The sequence below is a fragment of the Ochotona princeps genome, chromosome 26 (assembly GCF_030435755.1).
Source record: "Ochotona princeps isolate mOchPri1 chromosome 26, mOchPri1.hap1, whole genome shotgun sequence".
Taxonomy (NCBI): Eukaryota; Metazoa; Chordata; class Mammalia; order Lagomorpha; family Ochotonidae; genus Ochotona; species Ochotona princeps.
This window is the reverse complement of record NC_080857.1, coordinates 2,679,867-2,701,281: the sequence shown is the minus strand read 5'-3', so window position 1 is coordinate 2,701,281 and position 21,415 is coordinate 2,679,867. Positions and strand designations below refer to the sequence as shown.

The window sequence follows — 21,415 nt, the reverse complement described above, 5'->3', positions numbered from 1 at the left end:
CAGGGTCCCACGCGCTGGGAGGGGGCTCAGCGGCCTTCGTGCCTGCTGGTGCCCGCCCCGTCCCCGCCCCTCGCCGCCCGGACCGCAGGAGTCCCGCCTGTGGCCCCGCCCAGTCCCCGCCCCTCGCCGCCGTCCACGCCGCCCAGACCGCAGGGGTCCCGCCTGTGGCCCCGCCCCGGCCCCGCCCCTCGCCGCCGGCCCCACCCTCCTCGCCGCGCGGGCCACGGGGACCCCGCGCCTTTTGTGTCGGGCACCGGTCGCCGCGCGCGCCCCTGGGCCCCGGCGGCCGCGGGCGAGAGACGCGGACCGAGGGGCGCCCGGCCGCACGTGCACCCCAGACCTCGGTCCGAGCCGCACCCCGACTACCCGGGTGCCCCACGCGCGCACGCGCCCCCGCGGACCCCCGGCGGGCTGTTCCCCGCCCCCGCCGGCGGACGACCGGGCGCGCGCTCCCGCCGGCCCGGGCACGCGCGCCCGCCAAGATGGCAGGGTTCGGGGCCCGGCGTGCCGCCGCCGCCGCCGCAGCGCTTCCCCGCAGCTAGCGGCCCCCCGACGCCCGCCCCGAGAAGATGAGCCCGCGCTGCCGCTGCCCGCAGCCCAGCCAGACGCGGAGCCGCCGCGATCCGGGCCGGCTCCCCCGCTAGCGCGCGCCCCGGCAGCGACCATGAGGTGAGTCGGGGCCTGGGCGCGAGGCCCAGGCGTGGACGGGGGCCGCACTCGTGGCCGACCAGGTGTGCGCGGGCTGCGGGGCCCGGGCGCGGCGGCCAGGTGTGCGGGGCCTGCGGGACCCGGGCGCGAGGTCCAGGTGTGCGCGGGCTGCGGGGCCTGGGCGCGGCGGCCAAGTGTGCGCGGGCTGCGGGGCCTGGGCGCGAGGCCCAGGCGTGGACGGGGGCCGCACTCGTGGCCGACCAGGTGTGCTCGGGCTGCGAGGCCTGGGCGCTCGTGGCCAGCCAGGTGTGCGCGGACTGCCCTCTGATCTCGTCTCCCGGTGCAGCTGCAGCGCCTGTTCTCCCCGTCTGGTGCTTCGGTCCGGGTTTATCACAGTTATCCATGCGTGACGGAAGACACTGGCGTCGGCGGTAGCTTTTGGCTGTTGCTAGGATCCTGGTTGTGTATCTCCTCTCCTCTCCTCTCCTCTCCTCCCCTCCCCTCCCCTCCCCTCCCCTCCCCTCCCCTCCCCTCCCCTCCCCTCCCCTCTTTCTCTCCTCTCTTCTTTCTCTCTTCTTTCTCTCTCTCTCTCTCTCTCTCTCTCCCCCCCCCCCCCCCGGGTCTCTATCTCCCAGTAGAATTTTCAGAGGCTGAAGATAAACATGCCAAGTTTTCACAGTTGTGTGGTTTATGCTGTGGTCAGCAAGTGTGTGAGGGTTCTGGTTGCTGTGTGGGCTGCTCTGTCAACGTTTGGTTCCGTGGGTCTCAAATTTGAGCCGTTCTAGTGAAGCCTGAAGCCGCGTGTCCCGCTGTGGCTTCCAGGTGCCACTTTCTGTTGACCACTGAGGGCAGACAACTGGCGTCCTTTAGCTGGAGTCTGGTTTGTGCAACTAAGGTAGGCAGCGAGGAGGAGGGCAAAGAGGACCCCAAGTTGCCAGCCCTGCCTGCAGCCCCACCGGCACCTCTCAAACTGCCCAGCCCCTCTTTCCCTGTCCGCGGGCTCACAGCAGGAAACAGCCTGGATGCGGGCCGATGCCTGCTGAATGTAAGGTTCTTACAGTAAGATGACCGTGGCTGTGCAGCTGTTTGCAAATGAATGACACTTCGACGGTGTCCTAAAGAGGTTAAGAAATGCGGTGCACAAGCCCTGGCCCAACCTCTGTGCCTTCGCGTATTCAAGTAAGCTCCACGCCCAGCACCACGCCCAGCCTCGAGGTGACACCTTGCCCCCTCTGCCTGTCGGGCCTGGTCACACAGCATCACCTCAGCCCAGCGTTATGACTGCTGCTCCATCCCTGATGGCTCTTCTGGACCCTTGTTTTTCTGGCAGCATTTTCAAGCTATCTGTTTCTCAGACTGATGTTTTTGTGTTGTGAAGTTGTTTGTCAGCCTGCTGTCCCTTCAGGCGCTCCCTGGGATGGAATTCTCGTTTAGGATTGGGGATCTTAGGGGGCCTTAAGTCTGTGGCTTTGTACCTTTTGCTAGTCCCCGTATTCTCTTTTCCTTCTGGAACCGCAGCCCTACTGATGTGGCAATAAGTGTGTCTACCACTCGGGGCACCTGCACCCCCCGCTGAGTGCCGGCTTCATGTCCTGGCTGCTTCTGGCTCCAGTGGCCTGCTCCTGCGTGACCTGGGAGGCGGCGCTGGCGGCCGAGGTCCCTGTGTGCTTGCCACCCGCGGGGGAGACCCGGGTCACGTTCGTGGCTTCAGGACAGCCTGGCCCAAGCTTTCTATTGCTGGTGCTGGAGGAGTGAAGCGACAGATGAAAGGCACCTCTCTCTCAAAGAAAATGAGAATTAATACATTTAAGATTTATTTATTTATTTAAAAGGCAGAGTTACAGAAAGAAAGGTAATGACACAGAGACATTCGATCCGTGGGTTCCCTCCCCAGGGTCATCCAGGTGTGCCGTGTGGGCACAGGGTCCCATGCACTTGAGCCATTTTCCACTGCTTTCCTGCACATTAGCAGGAAGCTGGATTGGAAGTGGAGCAGCTGGTACTGCCCCGGCATCCGTGAGGGAGGCCAGCCCTGCAAGCGCCGCAGCGCCAGCTCCTATTGGAGTGGACGTCTTGAATGGCGAGGTCTGAGCGTGACGCCGAGGACTGGGGGGGGGCGGTGTTCTCTCGGCTGGCCGTTGCTGTCTCCCGTCCTTATTTCCTGTGGATCTGACTGGCAGTGGGAACTGCGTAAGCGCCCCGCTGGAGGAGGCTTGTGTGAACAGCGTCGTAGCATCCTCTGATCCCATTGTGTTGGAGCAGGGAAAGGCATGTTCTCCACTGTTTTCCATATTTAAGATTCTAATCTAGACGTCAGATTTTTTGTTCTGTGTGCATATAACATTCTTCCACTTGTCTCAGGAGGTGAAGGCCAGCGATCCATTTCCTCTTTAAGGGTTCCGCTCAGACCCTTGGTTGTGGCAGTAGTTCATGCGGGGAAAAGGCAGCTGTGTGTTCCAGGGCACATGGCTGCGCGGGCGTCTGGACCCCAGGCCCGGGGTGGGGGCTCCCACAGCGGTGTCTGGACAAGGGGGACCATCTGTGTGCTGTAAGCTCGCCGCTGAGCAGTGGCCAGGCCTCAGGCCGTGGGTCCACACCCTCTGGGATCACAGGCTGTAGCGCAGGAGACGGGCGCTGGGAGGAACGCTCTCTGGACAGCCGCGGATGTCACATGAAGACAGCCAGCTCTCAGGGCTATACGACCGTGTGTGCATGCCTTTCTAGAATCTTCTGTTCCTCCGTCTGCCTGTTTTTAGGGCAGCACTATATTTGTTTGTGTATTTATTTATGGATGATCATTTTAGTTTGAGCGGCTTTTCTTACAGTAATATTTTGAGCTATGCCGGTGTAGTGGTCATGGCTTTATCTAGTCCCAGTACACATCAGGCTTGCTGGCTTGTGTGTTTATTTGTATTGGAAAGGCAGCTAAAATACGAATCGCGTCCATGCGGGATCCCAGCACTTGAAGGGGCAGAATTAGGCACTGGGCCCTGTACACACCAGGCTTTTACACCTGGCTCTGTAATTGTGTACATACAAGCTGCGTGAAAATGGACAGATATGTTTCCACATTAGGGTTGTCCCTTTGGAGGGAATCTGTGTCCCCAGGGACTAGGAAGGAGTGGGCGTGACCTGGAGGAAAGGGGGTGGCGAGGCGGCTGTCCCCTCTCCAGCTTGCAAAGATGGGCGTGGTGCCCCGGTTACCGGGCAGCGGTCCTTGGTGGCCCCCTCACTCCCCCGGCAGGTGCCTCTGTGAGCGTCTGGGGCGGACGGAGAGTCTGTGGGGTGGTGGGCTGCAGCGCAGGGAGATAACACGCCCACCGGAAGACATCTTTCATTCTCATCTTACCTTGCTGTGGAAAATCGGGGTGCACCTCTGTTCCCTCGGGGTGAGTTCACAAGGGGGATTCCTGCGACCCCAGGCCACCGCGCTCCCGCGCTCCAAGGAGGTGCTCACCGAGTGTTAGTTGTAAGCTGCGACCAGAGGAAGAAGCTGAATGAAAGGAAGTGGAACGCCGAAGTGTAACTTGAACCTCCAAAGGAGGACTGGGAAGAGGCGCGTAGTTCCACGGCTCACCGCTGGAGGGAGCCCTGCTCTCTCCCCGTCTGCTGCCTGCACGTGCTTTGTCTAAAGGCCTGGCGTTCTCCATGTGTGAATGAACTCGCTTTTCCTTCTTTTCTCTCTTTTTTTAAGGTTTAAAAAAGTGAGTCGGCTCAACCTGCGTCTGAGGAGGACAGAGCCTGGGAAACCCTGGGCAAGTCTGGTCTTGCGCAGTCTGCCCTTTGCTGGCCCACTCTCTCAGTGACCTGCAGCTGCACGGTTAGGGGTTTAGGACCCACAGTTGCCGTCATTGTGTCAGCTCCCAAACAACGTCCAGAACTGTGAGAGTCACAGCCTGGACCCAGGGAGGCAAGGCCAAGACGAGGAGGCCTGTCCTCCCGGGCTGCAGAGGGCAGTGCTCCCACGTCGGCCAGGCATCTGGGGATGCGAACCTGATGCTCACGGGAGGACCGAGAGCGTGGCAGACAGCCTTGTGTGAGCCAGCAGTCACACACCTTCCCTACCCCGCCCGCCTGCTGCTGGGTTCCCCCAGGCCACCTTCTTACTGTATCTTTATGTTCTGAGACGCAGAAAGAGAGAGAATGAAGAGAGAGCCAGTGATGTGAGAGCTGCCTCACTCCCCAGACGCCTCCAGTTGACAAGCCCAGAGCTGGGGTCCAGGAGCACAGTGTGGGTCCCTTAAAGGGTGGCAGGCTCCCCGTCCAGGGAGCCCTCACCACTGCTTCCCAGAGCCTGCACCTGCTGGAGGCCGGAGGCTGGAGCCAGAACTGGGGGAGCCCAGGCAGCCCCCATGCCTCCCCAGGGTGCCAGCACCTGGGACCCCACGGCACTGCCAGCCACTCCCCTGCGCTGTGGTACTGCTGGTCAAGTCACAGTTTGATCCAAGTGGAGCCGCTTTCTTCTTTGGCCTTACAACTTCTGGGCCCTGGGATCTGGATAGAAATGCCCGTCTTTAAGCAGCTGTCCATTTGTCCCTGTGGTGTTGGGAGTTTGCCTGTTTACAATGACATCAGTGTTGCCTGCTGTGCTGCGAGCCGCTAGCAGGCAGGGTTACACCTGTTCTGCTCTCAGGTGGCTGGCCAGGGTCTGGCACTTGGGGAATAGGGGTTGGTATAATGAGGATGAGGCCTGGGGGAGGGGAGAGGAGGTGTTTCCTGCTCTGTATTATTAATATCATTATTATTATTATTATTATTATTATTATTATGGAAAGGAGGATTAGATTTACTGAGAGCAAGAGAGACAGAAAGATCTTCTATCCTCTGATTCACTCCCCAGGTGGCCGCGATGGCCGGAGCTGCACTGATCCAAAGCCAGGAGCCAGGAGCTTCTTCTAGGTCTCCCAACAGGTGCAGGGTCCCATGGCCCTAGGCCGTCCTGTACTGCTTCCCCAGGCTATGAGCAGGGAGCTGGAAGGGAGGTTGAGCAGCCGGGATTAGAACTGGCGCCCGTATGGGATCCTGGCACGTGCAAGGTGAGGATTTTTCCACTGAACTGTCGCAGCAGGCCCGCCTGCTCTTTCTTTGTGAAAATTGACTCCTCAGCCTTCCAGGTGCTTCACAGACTCCCCCACGGGAGAGGGCTGCGTGTTCCCGAGAGGTAAACCCCAAGCCCGTTCCTAAGGGGAAAAAGACACGGTTTGTCCCAGTGCTCCGTGTTCATGCAATTCCATGCCACGGGGGTTTTTCCCTGCAGTGAACAGTTTATCCCTTGCCAGGGCTTTCCTGCTGTGAAGTTGTGCCCGTGAGCGGGGGTGTCCCCCACTGCTGCCCACTAGAGAAGACAGTCCGCCTTTCCACGCTGAGTGGGATGCCAGCCGTGGGTTTTTCATGCATGGCTTGTCGAAGATTTATTCATTTGGGAGGTAGAGACAAACGCACACAGAATTATCTACTTGCTGGTTCCCTCTCTGTGTGAACAGAGCTGGCGCAGAGACCAGGAGCCTGGAACTCCAGCTGGATCTCCCAGGCCGATCGCAGGGACCGAGGAGCGGAAGCTGGATTGGAAGCAGAGCAGCCGCGACCCCCCCTGGCACCGCAGCGTAAGATGCCAACACCGCAGGCAGCTGCTGAACACGCCGTGCCACTCCACTAGACCCACACGTGTGACTGTAGGAGAGGAAAAGATGAAGAGACAGGGAGGGCTCTTCCATCTGCTGGTTCATGGTTCAGATCCCCACCCGGGTCCCAGCAGGTCAGAGCCAGAAGCTCCACGCAGATTGTACTGTGTTGAAGTCATTTCCCCAACTTCTGAATTGCTGGATGTTTTCAGTCCTGAAAAAAGCATTGGATTTTGTCATAGGTTTATTCGTGCATCCATCTTGGTCCTTTGCTGAGGTTTGTGTGTTGTGCCGTCCTGCCTGTAGGTGCAGCCCCGTGGCCACGCTGTGCTGCCCTCCGCCAGGGTGCTGTGCTGTCCTGCCCGCAGCTGCAGCCCCGTGGCCACGCTGTGCTGCCCTCTGCTGGGGTGCTGCGCCGTCCTGCCTGCAGGTGCAGCCCCGTGGCCATGCTGTGCTGCCGTCCTGCAGACGCGGCATTGAGCAGCTCCCCATCGGTGTTCGCCGGGGCGTGCAATGCCCCACCTTCTCATCCTGTTGCAGTTCTTTGCTCCTGCAGCCTGGGGTTGGTGTGTCGTCTCGTCCTAGTCCTCTGAGGAGAGTGGGGGTTGGTGCTTCTTCTGTAAATGCTGGACTGTGTCCTCCCGTGAGGCCGCTGACCGGCCTCCTCCTGTGGGTGGTTTTGGTGAGCGAGTCAGTCTCCTTGCTCAGGCCTTGGTTCTTTGTGATTCGAGGTTGGCTCAGTGGGCACTTCAGCGAACCCACCCATCTCTTGTAGGCTGCCCGGCGGTGTGGGCTGCGGCCTTCTTCGGCCTCCTGTGGCGCAATGTAAGGGGGCCCTTTCATCTCTAGTTTTAGCTGTTAGAATTCTCTCAGCACACAGTTACTCAACTTTTTTTTTTAAAGATTTATTCATTTTATTACAGCCAGATATACACAGAGGAGGAGAGACAGAGAGGAAGATCTTCCGTCCGATGATTCACTCCCCAAGTGAGCCGCAATGGGCCGATACGCGCCGCTCCGAAGCCGGGAACCTGGAACCTCTTCCGGGTCTCCCACGCGGGTGCAGGGTCCCAATGCATTGGGCCGTCCTCCACTGCTTTCCCAGGCCACAAGCAGGGAGCTGGATGGGAAGTGGAGCTGCCGGGATTAGAATCGGCGCCCATATGGGGTCCCGGGGCTTTCAAGGCGAGGACTTTAGCCGCTAGGCCACGCCGCCGGGCCCAGTTACTCAACTTTTTAAGATAATGAATGCTTGATTTCACTGATTTTGAAATATTTCTGTTGGCCATTTCACTTATTTCTGGTCCAATCTGTTATTTCCATTTTATGCTAACTTTTTTAAAGATTTATTTATTTTTATTGCATAGTCAGATATACAGAGAGGAGGAGAGACAGAGAGGAAGATCTTCTGTCCGATGATTTACTCCTCAGGGCCTGCACTCATTTCTGTGTCCTTCGTTCCCGTTTGTTGGACTGGGCGCGTGAAGGTGGTGAGCTTCCTGGGTCTGCTGCAAAGAGGGGAGACCTCTGGGTCCTTCGCTGGGTTGAGGTCCTCAGTGGGATCCCCAACTTGGTTTGCCTGTTTCTACTCAGCTCCGCCCTCCCCAGGACAGCTTTGGAACTGCAGCCTCGCCGCAGCTGCCCAAGCCGTGGTACACGAGCTCCTCCTGGTGTCCATCTCTGGAACCGCAAGTCTTCCCAGGAGCGGGAGCCGGCTCTGCCTCTGGCTTGTTTGTTCCCCTGGCCCCACCTGGTGCACGTGCCTGTCCACTTAGATTCAAATAAGACAGAAATTTTCCCTGACCGCCAAAAGTAGGAACATCGAATGCAGCTTCCGCTCTGCTTTCTGTTCTCTACGATGAGAAGCTGGGACTTGAGGCTGCTCTGCCAGGAGCACCTGCTGTGCCATGGACAATAAACAGAGCCTGGACCGCATAAGCCTTTGGCTTGTGTGTTCCTCCTGAAGCCGCTGGTCTGGCTGTCCGTGGGTCTGTGTAGGGACGGAGTTCCTGGGCTCTCCTTGTCACTGGCCGCCAGCCTCCCAGCGCTGTCTGCGGTGCAACCGGCTGGGGTTTCTGGAGAACCGTTGAATCCCTCTCTGCAGTTTGAGCTCCAGCTGTAGACCTCAGCCCTGTTTCTCAGGGCAATGACAAAAGTCTCTGGAGTGTCAAGGGTTGTCAACCTTGTTCTGGCCACCTGCTATGTGTGAGCTCATTTACTGACCTGCCCATTCAGTCTGGAAGTGTGGTCTCCAGCAGTGCCAAGCTGGGGGTCTGGCGCTGCCCCCCACACGTCCTAGCCAGGAGCTGCAGGCGTTTCCTCCCCTGTGACATAACCTCACCGTGTCCTGGCTGTCACTCACTTCATCACCACATCCTCCTGTACAGTCCCTTGCCAAGAGCGCATGGCGTGCGCCGTGTGTGCCCTGACCTGGGTTAGGGCAGCATCAGGACGGAGAGGAATGGCAGAGGCTGTCTGTGGAGGTGGGCGGGAAGGCAGGAGAGCGCCGGCCTTGGGCTCAGGCAGGTGCCTGTGCCTGGCTCTGCTCAGCACCTTGGTGATGGTGGTGATTTCCAACCTCCCGTGAGCCCCAGGGCCAGACACCTCGGGGTGCATCAGGTCGGTGCGGCTGTCCAGGCACTGGTCAGCATGAAATGGGGGCTGGGGTGCAGTTGCTCCTGGCCATGGTCGCTTGCCACCGTCAGAAGAAGTGACTTGGGTGACTGGCCCACCTGGCCTTGCCTGGGCTGGAGGGACCGTTTCGGCCACTTCCTGAAGGGAGCACCACCTCCTGAAGGGAGCACCGCCTCCTGAAGGGAGCACCGCCTCCGCATCCTCTCCCTTCCCGTGGCCAAGCATGGCAGGGACAGGTGAGGCCTGACTGTCACCAGGCCTCATGGATCTGTGGCGTCCATGTTTGAAACTGGGGCGTCAGTGCCTGTCCCGCCTCGTGGGTCCTCCCAGGTCCCGGGAGACAGCACCCAGGGGTCCTTTCCCTGTGTGCTGTGGACGTCCTGTGGCAGGGAGGAGCTGTGTGAGGCACCTTGCCGTTCCCAGATCATCAGATTTTTAGCTGGTGACACGTCACTCAAGAAGGTTGGGAGTGAAGGGGAGTTGAAAGGGCAAGCGCATCTCCCAGCTTCCTCCCAGCGGCTGCGGGGCGCCGTCCTGTGTGTGCCAGCCAGCGTGCTCTGTCCCTGGCACCGTGGGCTGAGCTGGCTGGCTTCCAAGGGGAGGCTGTGGCACTGGGGTTCTTGTAGGCATCCCCAGTCTGAGCCCGTCGGGGTCACCCTCGCAGCTACCCACCACACACCAAATGGGGACAGGGCACAGGTCTGCCAAGGGACCCAGTTCTTATAACGTTAGCTGCTCAGTGCCGACCGGACGGAAGGGTTCAAAGCTAACATCTGGGGGTTACACAGCCGCCAGATCGGCCTGTGCACCATGTCCCTTCCCTCAGAGAGTCGGCGCCAGGCCCAACACCTCGTCAAGTCCTTTCCCCAGAAGGTCCCTGAATGTCATGCTGCAGCGGATGGATGTGGTCCGTTGGCGTGGGTGAGACCTTTCGAGCCACACGTGGAACGTGATCCGTGCTCAGTGAGTGTGGCCTCAGTGGGCAAGGGGGTGATAAAGGTGATGTGGGCGTGGAGATGGTCTTGGACTTGGGCCTGACTGTGAAAGTGGCCCTGGGCCCCACAGAGGCTGTGGACTCTAAGAGACCCTGGTTTTCTGTTCCATTCCAGCCTGGTGGTCCCAGGCCACATGGCAGCACAGGACACCTGCGGACGCATTGTTAATCATCATTTCTGGCTGCTGCAGGCTGATGTTGCTGGGAGCGTGGATGTGAAAAGCCTAGCCAACCATTGCTGGAGGTGGAGAGCCACCCTGACTGTAAGGGCTGTGCTGCTTGGCTGACATGCTGGGGAACCGGAGGGAGTGAGTGGCCTCCAGAGCCCAGGGCCGTGCCCTCCCTGGCAGGTGCCACCAGGTGGCCACCCACGAGGGTCCTGGCTTTGCAGGATGTGTTGATCCCAGTGTAAGTGACCGCAACAGCTTCCCTGCTTCTCTGCCTCCCGGGGCGCTGTCCTATGCGAAGGAAGATGCCTCTGACCCCCCACAGCTGGTGGCACTCAGTCCCCAGGCGGGGGGTGGACACTCGTTATAGCTCCGCTCGGTGGCAGTTGTGTAGGCTTCCCTTTCTCTCTGCCTTCCAAGTAAGGAAACGTGAAATAGAACGCAGAAACTTTTCCCCCCAATGTTTTAGTTGACAGAGGTGGAACAAGCCCTACACACTGGTCCATCCCCTAAAGGCTGCAGCAGCCAGGCACCCACCCCACCTAATGCCATCCGAGCTGGCAGTTCCCTGGGCACAGTGCTGCACGTTTACCCCTCCTTGGCCCAAGTGGCGAGCAGGTGCCGCCCCGCCAGTATCACCTGAGACGCCCTGCGGCTGAGGAGCCAGCCCTGGCTCTCCTATTACCGCTTGCCTTGGGCCCCAAGGACGAGTTCAGTGGTTTGAAGAAGGAAACTCCGAAAGTAGGCAGGTGCTGCACCTTCCCCTGTATCCGTGAGAATCTATCCTCTGAAGAAGCATCGCGGCTCCCAGAGCCCCAGCCCGGTGCAGGTGGCCACGCGCCCTCAAGCCTGGGAGCTTCCACGCTGCGGCCGGGGGCTGGGTGTGGGTGTTTGCGAGAAGGGATGGCAGCATGAGCTGGGACGAGCAGAGCTCCGTGGAGGAAGTGAAGAAGTGTGCTATTTTAGAAGAGGAAAAGCACATGCATTCCGGCAGGAAGTCGGAAGGCGAGCAGGCCTGGTCTGCAGGGGTGGAGTGTGCGCGAGCAAAGCCGGCTCCCGGAGGGGCCTTCTCCAGGGTGTCAGCCTCGCAGGGACTGCACCAGGGCTTCCTGGGGGTCTTGGCTCATTCACGGTCCAGTGCCCCAGGATCTGTGGAAAGCACTAGAGTACCCTGAGGCGTGGGCAGCTGTGGGCACATATGTGCTGGAGCCCACGAGGGTCCGGCAAGCCTGTGGGGGCGCCGTGGCAGCCCCCGGGTGACATGCGGGGGAGAAGCATGGCGGAGGGAAGGCCCAGCGCACAGTCCCCTCTCCAGCCCCCATGTCCAGATGGGCGGAGTGAGGAGGCTCCACCCCCATGTCCAGATGGGCGGAGTGAGGAGGCTCCCAGGTGTTTATAGTCAGCTTGAATCACTTGAGGGACTTTTACAAACAGGATATGAATGAGGCAGAAGCAAAAATGGAGCAGCCAGCCAACGACTCCTTACCCAGTTCACCGGGCCGGAGTGGCTCATGCTTGGATGCTGTCTGAGGGTATTTCAGAGAAGTTGTCTGAAAGTTGGAGAAAAGTTGTGTGCTCTCAGTACCCCCGGGAGCGTTTGTCCAGCTGACTGGCCCTCGGACTCCCTGGAGAAGGACCCAGTCTCACGGGGCACTGAGAGGCGGGACATTGCTAGGCTACAGTGACCTTGGTCCCGTTGGCTGATAGCCAGTCTCTGTCTAGTCGAACTGCAGAGGTACAGTCATGGCTCTGGAGGACGTTAGCCAGCTTTGCTTTTGAATTTTTCTATGATTTTGAAAGGCTGAGAAACGGATCTCCCATCTGCTGGTTCACTCCCCACATGTCCACAACAGCCAGTGCTGGACCAGCCAGAAACCGGGAGCTGGGAGTTCCATCCTGGTCTCACGTGGGTGGCAGGGGTCCCTGGACTTGAACCGCCTGCTGCTACCTGCCAGAGTGCTCCTTAGCAGGATCTGAGATGAACCCAGGCACCGTGCCATAGGGATGCAGCGGCTCCACCCCTAGGCCATGTGCCCATCCCCACGGGACCCAGCAGCTCCCCCTGGGCCATGCACCATGCCCGTGGGACGCATTGGCTCCACCCCTGGGCCGCACCATCCCCGTGGGCCAGTCTTGTGTCTGTAGCTCTGCTACGTTGCGCCAACCTTTTTTCAGACTGTGTTGGTGTTCCTTGCGTCACCCTTGAACCAACCTCCGTTCGTTCCTGGTTCCTTCCCTGACAAGTGGAGTCAGATCAATGTTTTTAGTCTAAATTAGAAAGTTGAGAAACATTTAACAAATACCTGTATGTGCCCAGGAATGTGTGGGGTGCCTTGTGAAAGGTTCAGAAAGTCCAGAAAGAAAGATCACAGCTCGTGGGTACCCTGGGGTCCTGACATGGGAGACTGGGGCGGTGACCCCCTGGCATTGGCTTTGTGTAAAGTTGGGTCTGCATGGCGTGCCTGCCGCTTGGGAGGCAGGCTCACGTCTCAGGCTCCTTCCCTAGGGACTGTCACCTAGCGAGAGACCTGTGACCCCTACCAGACTGAGTCACCAAGCAGGACACTGCGAGTTGTTAGGAAGCAGCTGCTGGGCACTGCAGGGGCATCTCAGACAGCAACATTGGCTGGCTCGGGTCAGGAGAGGGACTTGACGGTTGTGTTGCTTTTTTTAGACATTTATGGTTTTGTTTTTTTTTTTGAAAAACAAAACAACAGGGGGCTGGGGGGAGGAGTCTTTCATCTGCTGGTTCAGTCTCCCAGTGGTAGCTGGGGTTGAGCTAGGATAACGCCGGGGGCCCAGAGCTATATCCCACGTGTACTCAGAGTACTTTAAGCCATCTCCCCCTGCTTGTCGGGTGCCTCAGCAAGGAGCTGGATTGGAACTGGAATAGCCAGGACTTGAACCAGCTGTCGTCACAAGAAGTGATTCCACCCACTGTGCCGCTACACCAATCCCTCGTCAGGCCACAAGGAGGCAGTGGTATCTAGTCACACTGCTCACAGGTTCCAACCACCTCTCGTCCCCATGTGTGTGCTCGGAGCAGCCGTGGGTGTGTGCGTCCACTGGGGTCAGCACTGTGCCCCTGGTGGGCTTGATTGGCACGTGAAATCTGCTTAAGCGCTCGGCACTGCCCTGGCTGCATGTCCCCTTGTGGCTGTGTGCTGCAGCCCAGGGCAGTGGGGGGCACTGACTCTTGCTTCTTGTTCTCCCAGGGCGGCCTGGGGCAGCAAGTCCTAGGGCCACTCCCTGCAAGAAGGTACGTTCACGTGTTAGTTAGGCGAAGGACAAATGTGGCAGATCCTGTCCTCCTTACTTCCCCAGACAGTCAGGGCCTCGGGCACATCCTGCTGGTGCTGGTGTGGGGGGGGGGGGGGGCACAGCATCCTCACATTTGTGCCTGTGGGCCCCTTCCAGTCCAGCTGCTGCAGGAATGCGCGCTACCCTTCCTGGAACGCAGACATAGAGGAGCTGGGGAGCATGTGTGTGTGTGCGTGTATGCGTGTGCGTGTGTATGTGCGTGTGCGTGTGTGTATGCGTGTGTGTGCGTGCGTGTATGTGTGCGTGTGTGTGTATGTGTGCGTGTGTGTATGCGTGTGCATGTGTATGCGTGTGTGCGTGTATGTGTGTGCATGTGTGTATGTGTGTGTGCGTGTATGTGTGTGCGTGACAGTCTGTGGTCTGGACCTCGCCCTGGGCACTGCCAGCGTCTATTGAGCGAATGTTGTCTGCAGCCGTCCCTGGTGGAAAGGGGGAGACCTCGCCCCAGGCTTTCGGCGCCCCTACCTCCTCTGGCCACACTGCCCTACTTGGTGTTAGGGTTCCTAGAAATGTTATTTTCAAAAATGAAACAGCTAACTAATTAATAGTTTGGTCTGGAGAACCACTCTTCCGCAGGCTTATGCATACATGCCGACATGTGGACATATCTCTTGATCTGGGTGTCACGGAACAGAAACTCCTTCCTCTCCCCCCTAATTCAGTGGGCTGCCCAGTGAGACAGTGAGGGGAACGTTCTAGAGCTCTGCGTGCTCCATGAGGACATGCTCCTACCTAGCCTGCTCCTGCAGCATCCCTGCACGTGGGGGGGCAGCGTTACACATGCGAACCCCAGGCTCAGCCATGGAGTGATGTGCGGGCATCATAGGATGAGACTGGACATTGGCTGGCCCATGGCTGTGACCGCACCGTGATCCTGCACGCACCCCCATAGGGTTCATCCTGTGCAGACACTCGTCCAGGAAGGCATAGGAGGCATTTCATATGGGCTTGGCCAGCCAATGGTCATGTGGTATGAAGGCACACAGGGCCGCCCACCTGGTCCACACCCATCTGTAGAGGTAGAGGCCATGCAGGCAGCACAGAGCCCTTGTCGCTGAGCACCTGCCTCCGGGCGCAGAGCCGCTTCTCCCCCACAGAGGTGCTTCTCCAGGTGGCCCCTTTTCAGCGAGCACTGGGCCGGGCACCAGGTTGGCAGAAGTGAATCTCACAGCCCCGCCCTCAAGCAGCTCCTGGAAGCCTGGAGCAAGTAGGCAGAATCTGCTGTGGGCAGCGGAGGTGGCAGCAGGGCGCGGGGCCACAGCTGTCCTGGGCTGCTGTAGGAGCCTGGAGAGAGAGCCACTGAGGCAGCGAGGCTGGCAGCAAGTGGTCTGGTTGGTCCGGAACACGTCCCTGCCTGAGCCCTGCTTTCTGCATGGTTCTTACAGGCACCGAGGGGCTAGCACAAGGTTAAAATAGGGACATCCAAGTCAAGACGCACAAAATGAGCTGCGACAGAGTTTCAGAGACGGGATGGCTGGGAGAAGGAAGGGCAGACTGAGCAGGCGCTGGACTGGGGACGAGGCCATGGGCGCTTGGCCCAGGCAGCCTGTCCGGTGGCGTCCCCATCGGGGTCGTGTCTGATAAAGCTCCAGGCGTGAGCGCGGTCTCCCTTCTTTTCCCCAGAGCTTCAGTGCGAATGCCGAAGTTGCCTTGGCACATTTCTGGAGAGTTCTTGCAGGCTATGATTGCCACATCCTGCCAGCTCAGGCTATGCAAACCAGTAAATATCTTGATTTTTTTTTTTTTTGCTTCTATTCTGAATTATCACAGTGATTTTCACACTCCAAACCATCGATAAGCACCTGAGATGTGCTAACCGTCAGGTAAAGAACTGAATCATGAGCTGAGGGAGGTGATTGCTTGTGATTGACATACAAGGTCACTGGTGGTGGTGCCATGGCGGGCGTGAAGTGCATACCTTCACACTGGAAGAGCGTCTGGCAGCTGAATGCTAAATGAACAGTCTGGAGGAATCTTCTAGCATCCTGGCATCTGCAAGGTGCAGCTCACATGTGATGGTCGGCTGTGCTGACGGCATGGGTCACGCCTAGCGTTACAGCCGCGTGGGCAGCTAGGCTCGCCAGGCGGGTCGCGGAGGGCCAGGTTGCGTGCGTGCCTTTCCCCGACCCCAGCCTGCGCCGTGGTGGCTGGTGGCGCAGGGAGGGGGCACGCATTGCATGATTTACCCAGGATCCCGGGCGAGCCCAGGGTTCGACTTCTTCCTCGGCGCCAGCCCTGGTGGGGTGATCACATGGTTTGCTAGCTGTCTGCCCTGGTAGCTGCCGCTCGGCAGCAGCTGGCGGAGGGAGCCGGAGGCTGCTGGCCCCTGCCTGCAGAGCCTTTTCCTTCAGAATATTGGGGGTGTGCAAGCCCCGCCTTTTTTTTTTTTTTTTTTTTGCAGCACTTTGCACTGTCTGGCTGACTAGATGGTTACCTTCAGCCCCAAGCAAGCTCTCGTAGCATCCAAGGAGACTGACTAGGTCATGTTTGCTCTGGAAGAATTCAGGTACGTGCTGGGTTTGCTGCATGGCCGTGCCACTGGGGTTTTGTTCTCGCTGATTTTTTTTTTTTTTTTCTGTGTAACAGCAGCTCAGGCTCTGGCTGGTTCTCATGCATGGAGAGCTCAGCCATGCCTGTGTGGGGTTCACGCCGGCCGTGGGGTGTGGGCGGTGCCGCGGCCACGCTGCGGGCCAGGGGTGTTGGCTGGCTGCAGCGGGCGGGCAGTGCAGATAATGGCTCTGAGCCCACCTTGCGCCTCCCCGCAGCGGCCACCGGCACAGGGCTGCAGCACAGCAGCCAGAATGGGTGCCTCTCTCTCTTTTGTTTTTCTTCCTTTGTCAAACTCACGCGGTCTGCTGCTCTTAAAAAATAATGATAAAGCACCCACTGTTAGCACTGGAGGTGGAGAGCCGCGCCAGCCCGGCTGCATTGTCAAGGGGGTTTTTGGCTCCAGATCTGCTCCTCCTCCTCCCTGCTGTGGATGGCAGTCCTGCGGCCAGGCTGCCTGCGGGCAGTGTTCTGATGATGTGTTACGTGGACGCTGTCTTTCCTGTCGCCAGCCTTCTAGGCACTGTGACGATGGATGCTCGTGTGCACCCGCCACATTTTCTTTCTTCTGTCTCTTCTTGCGGAATGTGTCCCCTGGGTAGGACTGTGGGAAAGGCTGTTCCAAGAAATGACAAGAAAGGCGGGGTAAGAGGCTGGTGCATTTTGCTGCCACTGTGGGACAAATGGGATCTGCCTCTGTGTGTGTGTGTGTGTGTGTGTGTGTGAGAGAGAGAGAGAGAGAGAGAGAGAGAGAGAGAGAGAGAGCGCGCGCACGCGCTCCAACAGCTTCTCGTTTCTCCAGTCGAATGTCTGCGTGTTTTAGAGCAAGCGTAGAAACCGCGTGGGCAGAGAGCCCCTGTGCAGGACCCTCAGCTCTACCTCCCAGCCATGTTTTTACATTGTGCCCTCCAGTTGTTGGCAGCAGGTTTATAGGAAATGCCGGCCGTGAGCATCCCCGCCTTACTGTTTGCAGGAGAACCCAGAGCATTCTTGGCCCCTCGTGGGGAGGGGCTAGGAGGTAGATCAAGAGGCTAGCTAGATTCCACACAGGAAATCTACCTGTCTAGGCAGTCTTCCCACTCGCTGCCCGGGCTCCAGGAAGTTGTCCTACTCGGCAGCGTGACTCCGCTGTGTTCCCATGGGACAGGAGACAGAGAATTTCTTCCCGCACGGCTCTGTGCCGGGTATCTGGGGCCACGCTTAACGCTGAGGATGTCGCCTGCAAATCCCCAGCCAGAACGCGCCTGATGCCTGGTCTGTCACAGCCCAGGCACCCTCAGAGGGTGCGTCGGACAGAGCACTGTGGCTCGTCGGCAGTGGTCCACCTGGGGAGGTGTATATGTCTTGGTTGGCCTATATAAAGTGTGGGTCACCCTTAACTCTGCCCCTGAGTTTGCGTCAGACCCAGTCTGCTATGAGCTCCTGAGCCAAGGGCTGGGTCTGCCGGGAGAGGGAGGGGCTGAGTGGAAGGTCCCTGCACACTGGCGCCAGTGTTGGCACAGTGGGGTAAGCTACTGCCTGGGGTGCCTGTATCCCTATCTGCACTGATTTGAGTGCTGGTGGTTCCCACTTTCAACCCAGCTCCCTGCTAATGTGCCTGGCAAAGCAGCAGAGGAGGGCCCAAATACCTGGGCCTCTGCCACCCCCATGGGAGACCTACATGGTGTTCTGGCCCCTGACTGCGCTGAGTAACCAGGAATGTGGGTTGCCATTGTGGAAGGTGTCCAGAGTGGGGAGCCCGCCTCCTTAGCCCTGGAGACGTTGGCTGCGTTTGGCCGCCAAAGGCCTGCTTCTGCCAGCTTGAGGGGGGTCTTGTCTGGGGGGCCCAGAGGAGCTTAGGTTTGTGCTTGCCTCCTGGAGGGTGTCACAGAGCTCACCCCTGCCCCGCTCCAGGAGTGGCTGCCTCGGAGGGCCCACAGGGTGGGGTGCGGGATGGTCGCCTTTCACGAGCTGCAGGTGACTGCAGTGCTGAGAGAGCCGTCGGCTGAGACGCCGTCGGACGAGCTGCATCGGCGGTGCCAAGTGGCAGGGAGGGCAGAGCGCGGGCACGAGTGGGGGAGAAACGGAGCGGGAGGAAGCAATTCTGGCAGCAGCACGGGGGCTGGAGCATTTCCTGGTGGATTTTCGGCACCCCTCAAAGGAGAACATACCCCATCTCTGATTCCTGGTCCTCATCCTGACCCACCCCCCAGCCCCGAGACCGACAGGGACGGGGACCAGTTTGGACCAGTTTGGACCAGTTTGGCTGTTCTGTTGCATCCGAGTGTTTCAATAGTGTTTTCGCTCATCCTCTTGGGAGCTGGATCTGCTGGGCTAGGGTGTGGCTGGCCCCGGGACACAGGAGAGGCCATTGGAAAGCTTTTTGGGGTGACTCAAGTTCGAGATCCCCTGTGAGAGGTTCTCAGTGAGGAGTCCACACAGTGCATGGGTACCCGGCCTCTCCTGAGTCAGGCAGGCAGAGTGTTTCCAGGTCAGCAAGTGAGACCCTGGGGAGAGCCTGGGCCTGGGAACCAGAACCCCAGGATCCTACAGGTACTAGCAGGGGTACTCCAGGTGAACCACTTGAAGGCATAGAACTGTCTGATTTGCAGAGAAAATGGCCACCCGCAAGCTTGGGAAGTCAGGACCCTTAGAAAATGAGCGGTGCCTTTATATGTGCATCAAACTTCTGCCGCCGGCACCTCGGAGGGCGGATTGAACTCAGGCGTGGAGTAGCCAGGACTCCTGCTGGCCGTGCCTCCTCCCTGGCCGGTTGCTGGCTGTGCTTGCTGTAAGCACGAGGAGTCGCCGGCGCCCCGGCTGCCACCTGCCAGGGCAGATCTCACACTGTGTTCTTTGGACACGAGCCCACCCTCCATCTTCATGAGCCACACCTGCTTTCACCTGTTGGTGAAAACCTGCAGTTCCACCCATTCTCTCAGCTCTGAGGATGCTGCTGCCACAGGTGCCCAAGATGTACACCAGGATACAGCATCCAGAGGCAGGTGGCGGGCACCCCCTTGCAGACTGCCTGCCTTGTTCGTCGTGTGTTATGAATCACTGCAGTTGGTAGTCAGTCTGGAGCCATTTGGAGGGACCTGGTGCAGGACGATGGCACCGACCACGTGTGTGGTTGGGTGTGTTTTGTCCAGCAGGACAGCAGCTCTGTCGTTGAAGGACATGTCCATGCTTGGAGGCAAGCTCCCATTCCTGCAGAGAGGATGCCTTCAGGGTCAGGCGCACCCTGGGGCAGGAGCTGCCTCTGTTTGGAGGATGGCATGGAGAGGTGGGACAGCCAGCTGAGCAGGTACATTTGGCTCCCACTGATGGCACCATTGCTCTGTGTCTCGAGCGATCACCATCTGTCACATCCATGGTGTCCCTGCCACAGAGAAAGGACGGGGAGAGGCACAGAGCCTGGCTTCTTGGGGACCCTGCAGCAGGTTGTGGCTTGGATTCTGTCCACTGCCCGTGCAGCCTCGCACTGGCTGCAAAGGAGCCACCAGGTGGCAATGCGCCTGTCCCCATTGCATGGCCTCCCTTGTTTGCTAGTCTGCCCGCATAATCTCTCCCCATAAAATGCTCCAGGCCTGCGCTGTGGGCACTTAATCCAGAAGAGCCAAACCCTGGTACCGCACCCGAGGTGTGTGGCACCTGGTCACACTCATGGCCCTTGTGAGGCCGAGGACCATACACCATCAGAACAGTATTTAACATCGCTACCTTTCCCCTGAAGCGTGCAAGCGTGATACTCTGCTGGGTTTGGCTGGGTAAATGAGTGTCTCGCTTACTGTACTTGACCGTGATCAATAGAACCTGCTGAGCACCTGTGTGCATAACGCGTGGTATCCTTGTGTCCTCGTACGAATCTGCAGATTTCGCTGCTGCTAACGTGCCCGTTTCACAGAAGCACACCCTGAGGCAGGTGCTGGTTTAATCACTGGCCCAGCGACACACAGAGCTGACATTTGAACCCTGGACAGGTTGAGGGTGGGGGACGCTTTGTTCGGGAACTTCCTTCCTCTGTTTGATGAAAGAGCCAGTGTGGTGGGAGGGGCTGAAGTTGGAGGAAGGCGCCTCCCAGGTGATGAGGGGAGGCTGAGAGGATGGCAGAGCAGAGCCCAGGCCTTGACTGGCCCGGGTGATGAGGGGAGGCTGAGAGGATGGCAGAGCAGAGCCCAGGCCTTGACTGGCCCGGGTGATGAGGGGAGGTTGAGAGGACGGCAGAGCAGAGCCCGGGCCTTGACTGGCCGTGGGGTTTGGCACAGGTCCTCTCTCCTGTCTTGCTGCCCCTTGCCTGATTGGGAGATGGGGCTGTTAGGAGCGAGCAAAAACACCTTGCAAACAGCAACATTCAAAGCTGTCATTTTTGCATTATCATCGCTCACCAGGTTCATTACTAGACCAACATTGGCCAACTGCTGTTGGAGGAATGATTGCTTTTGCCATCTCTAATTTCAAATTGTAACTTTGTTCTTTGCGTGTTTTCCCTGAATTGGTTTTTGGGGTGTGATGAAGTCGTTGCGTGCGCCCCACTTGGGACTTCCGACACGTCCTTGGCAGCAGGAATTTGTGTCGTTCTAACACTGTGACCCTGCTGCCGCAGTGGGTGCACCGGATCGTGGAGTTCATTCAGCGGCGCCGTGCGTGTTGGGTTCTCTCCCTGTCTTCTCCTCCACCGTTCGCTCCCTGGGAGGGCAGACGTCTGTTCTCCACCCTCCTCCCACCTGCTTCTTGAAGGAGTTCCTGACATGTCACCCCAGTGAGGTTTCTGTGGGCAGGGCTGCCGGCCACTGCCTCACGTTCTGGTTGGGGCCAACTCCGCAGGCAGGAGCTATGCACCTGCACCACTAGCCGAAAAAAGCCATTGTTGTTCATGCCTGGCCAAGGGGACAGATGGCTTGAGATCCTTTCGGAAGGTAAGACATTGCACAAATGTCAAGAAATGTTTAAACTAAGAGTTCACGTCAAGTTTCAGAGTTGCATTGTCAATGCCAGAAAGATCAGAGTAGGCACTCCACCCCACCTTATCCACACGGACACTACTGCATGACCCTTTGCAGTGCCTGAAGCTGTGGGTGAGCCCCCAACTCCCCTTACACGCAGTGAGAGGTCACAGCGATAGGAACAACCATGACAGTTCAAGAATAGCGATCTTTTTTTAATATTTTTATTTTTATTACAAAGTCAGATATACAGAGAGGAGGAGAGACAGAGAGGAAGATCTTCCATCCAATGATTCACTCCCCAAGCGACCGCAACGGCCGGTGCTGTGCCGATCCGAAGCTGGGAACCAGGAACCTCTTCTGGGTCTCCCACACGGTTGTGGGGTCCCAAACCATGGGGCCATCCTCGACTGCTTGTTTTCCCAGGCCACAAGCAGGGAGCTGGATGGGAAGTGGAGTCGCTGGGATTAGAACCGGCGCCCCACATGGGATCCCGGCACATTCAAGGCGAGGACTTTAGCCACTAGGCCATGCTGCCAGGCCCAAGAATAGCGATCT

At 58.6% G+C, this 21,415-nt stretch overlaps 1 protein-coding gene across 3 annotated transcripts in view; it reads left to right on the top strand.

The window, feature by feature from the left end:
* Positions 1-236: 236 nt before the first annotated feature.
* Positions 237-21,415, top strand: part of EVL (Enah/Vasp-like) — an 83,062-nt gene continuing 61,883 nt past the window's right edge. Inside the window, exon 1 of one of the 3 annotated variants that reach the window (XM_058655242.1) lies at positions 237-669. In XM_058655242.1, coding sequence (XP_058511225.1) covers positions 665-669 — 5 coding nt within the window. In that variant the 5' untranslated portion in view covers positions 237-664. Of the gene's footprint in view, positions 670-15,773; positions 15,892-21,415 lie in introns of those variants that run through there. The other 2 variants (XM_058655243.1, XM_058655240.1) reach the window with 2 other exon arrangements.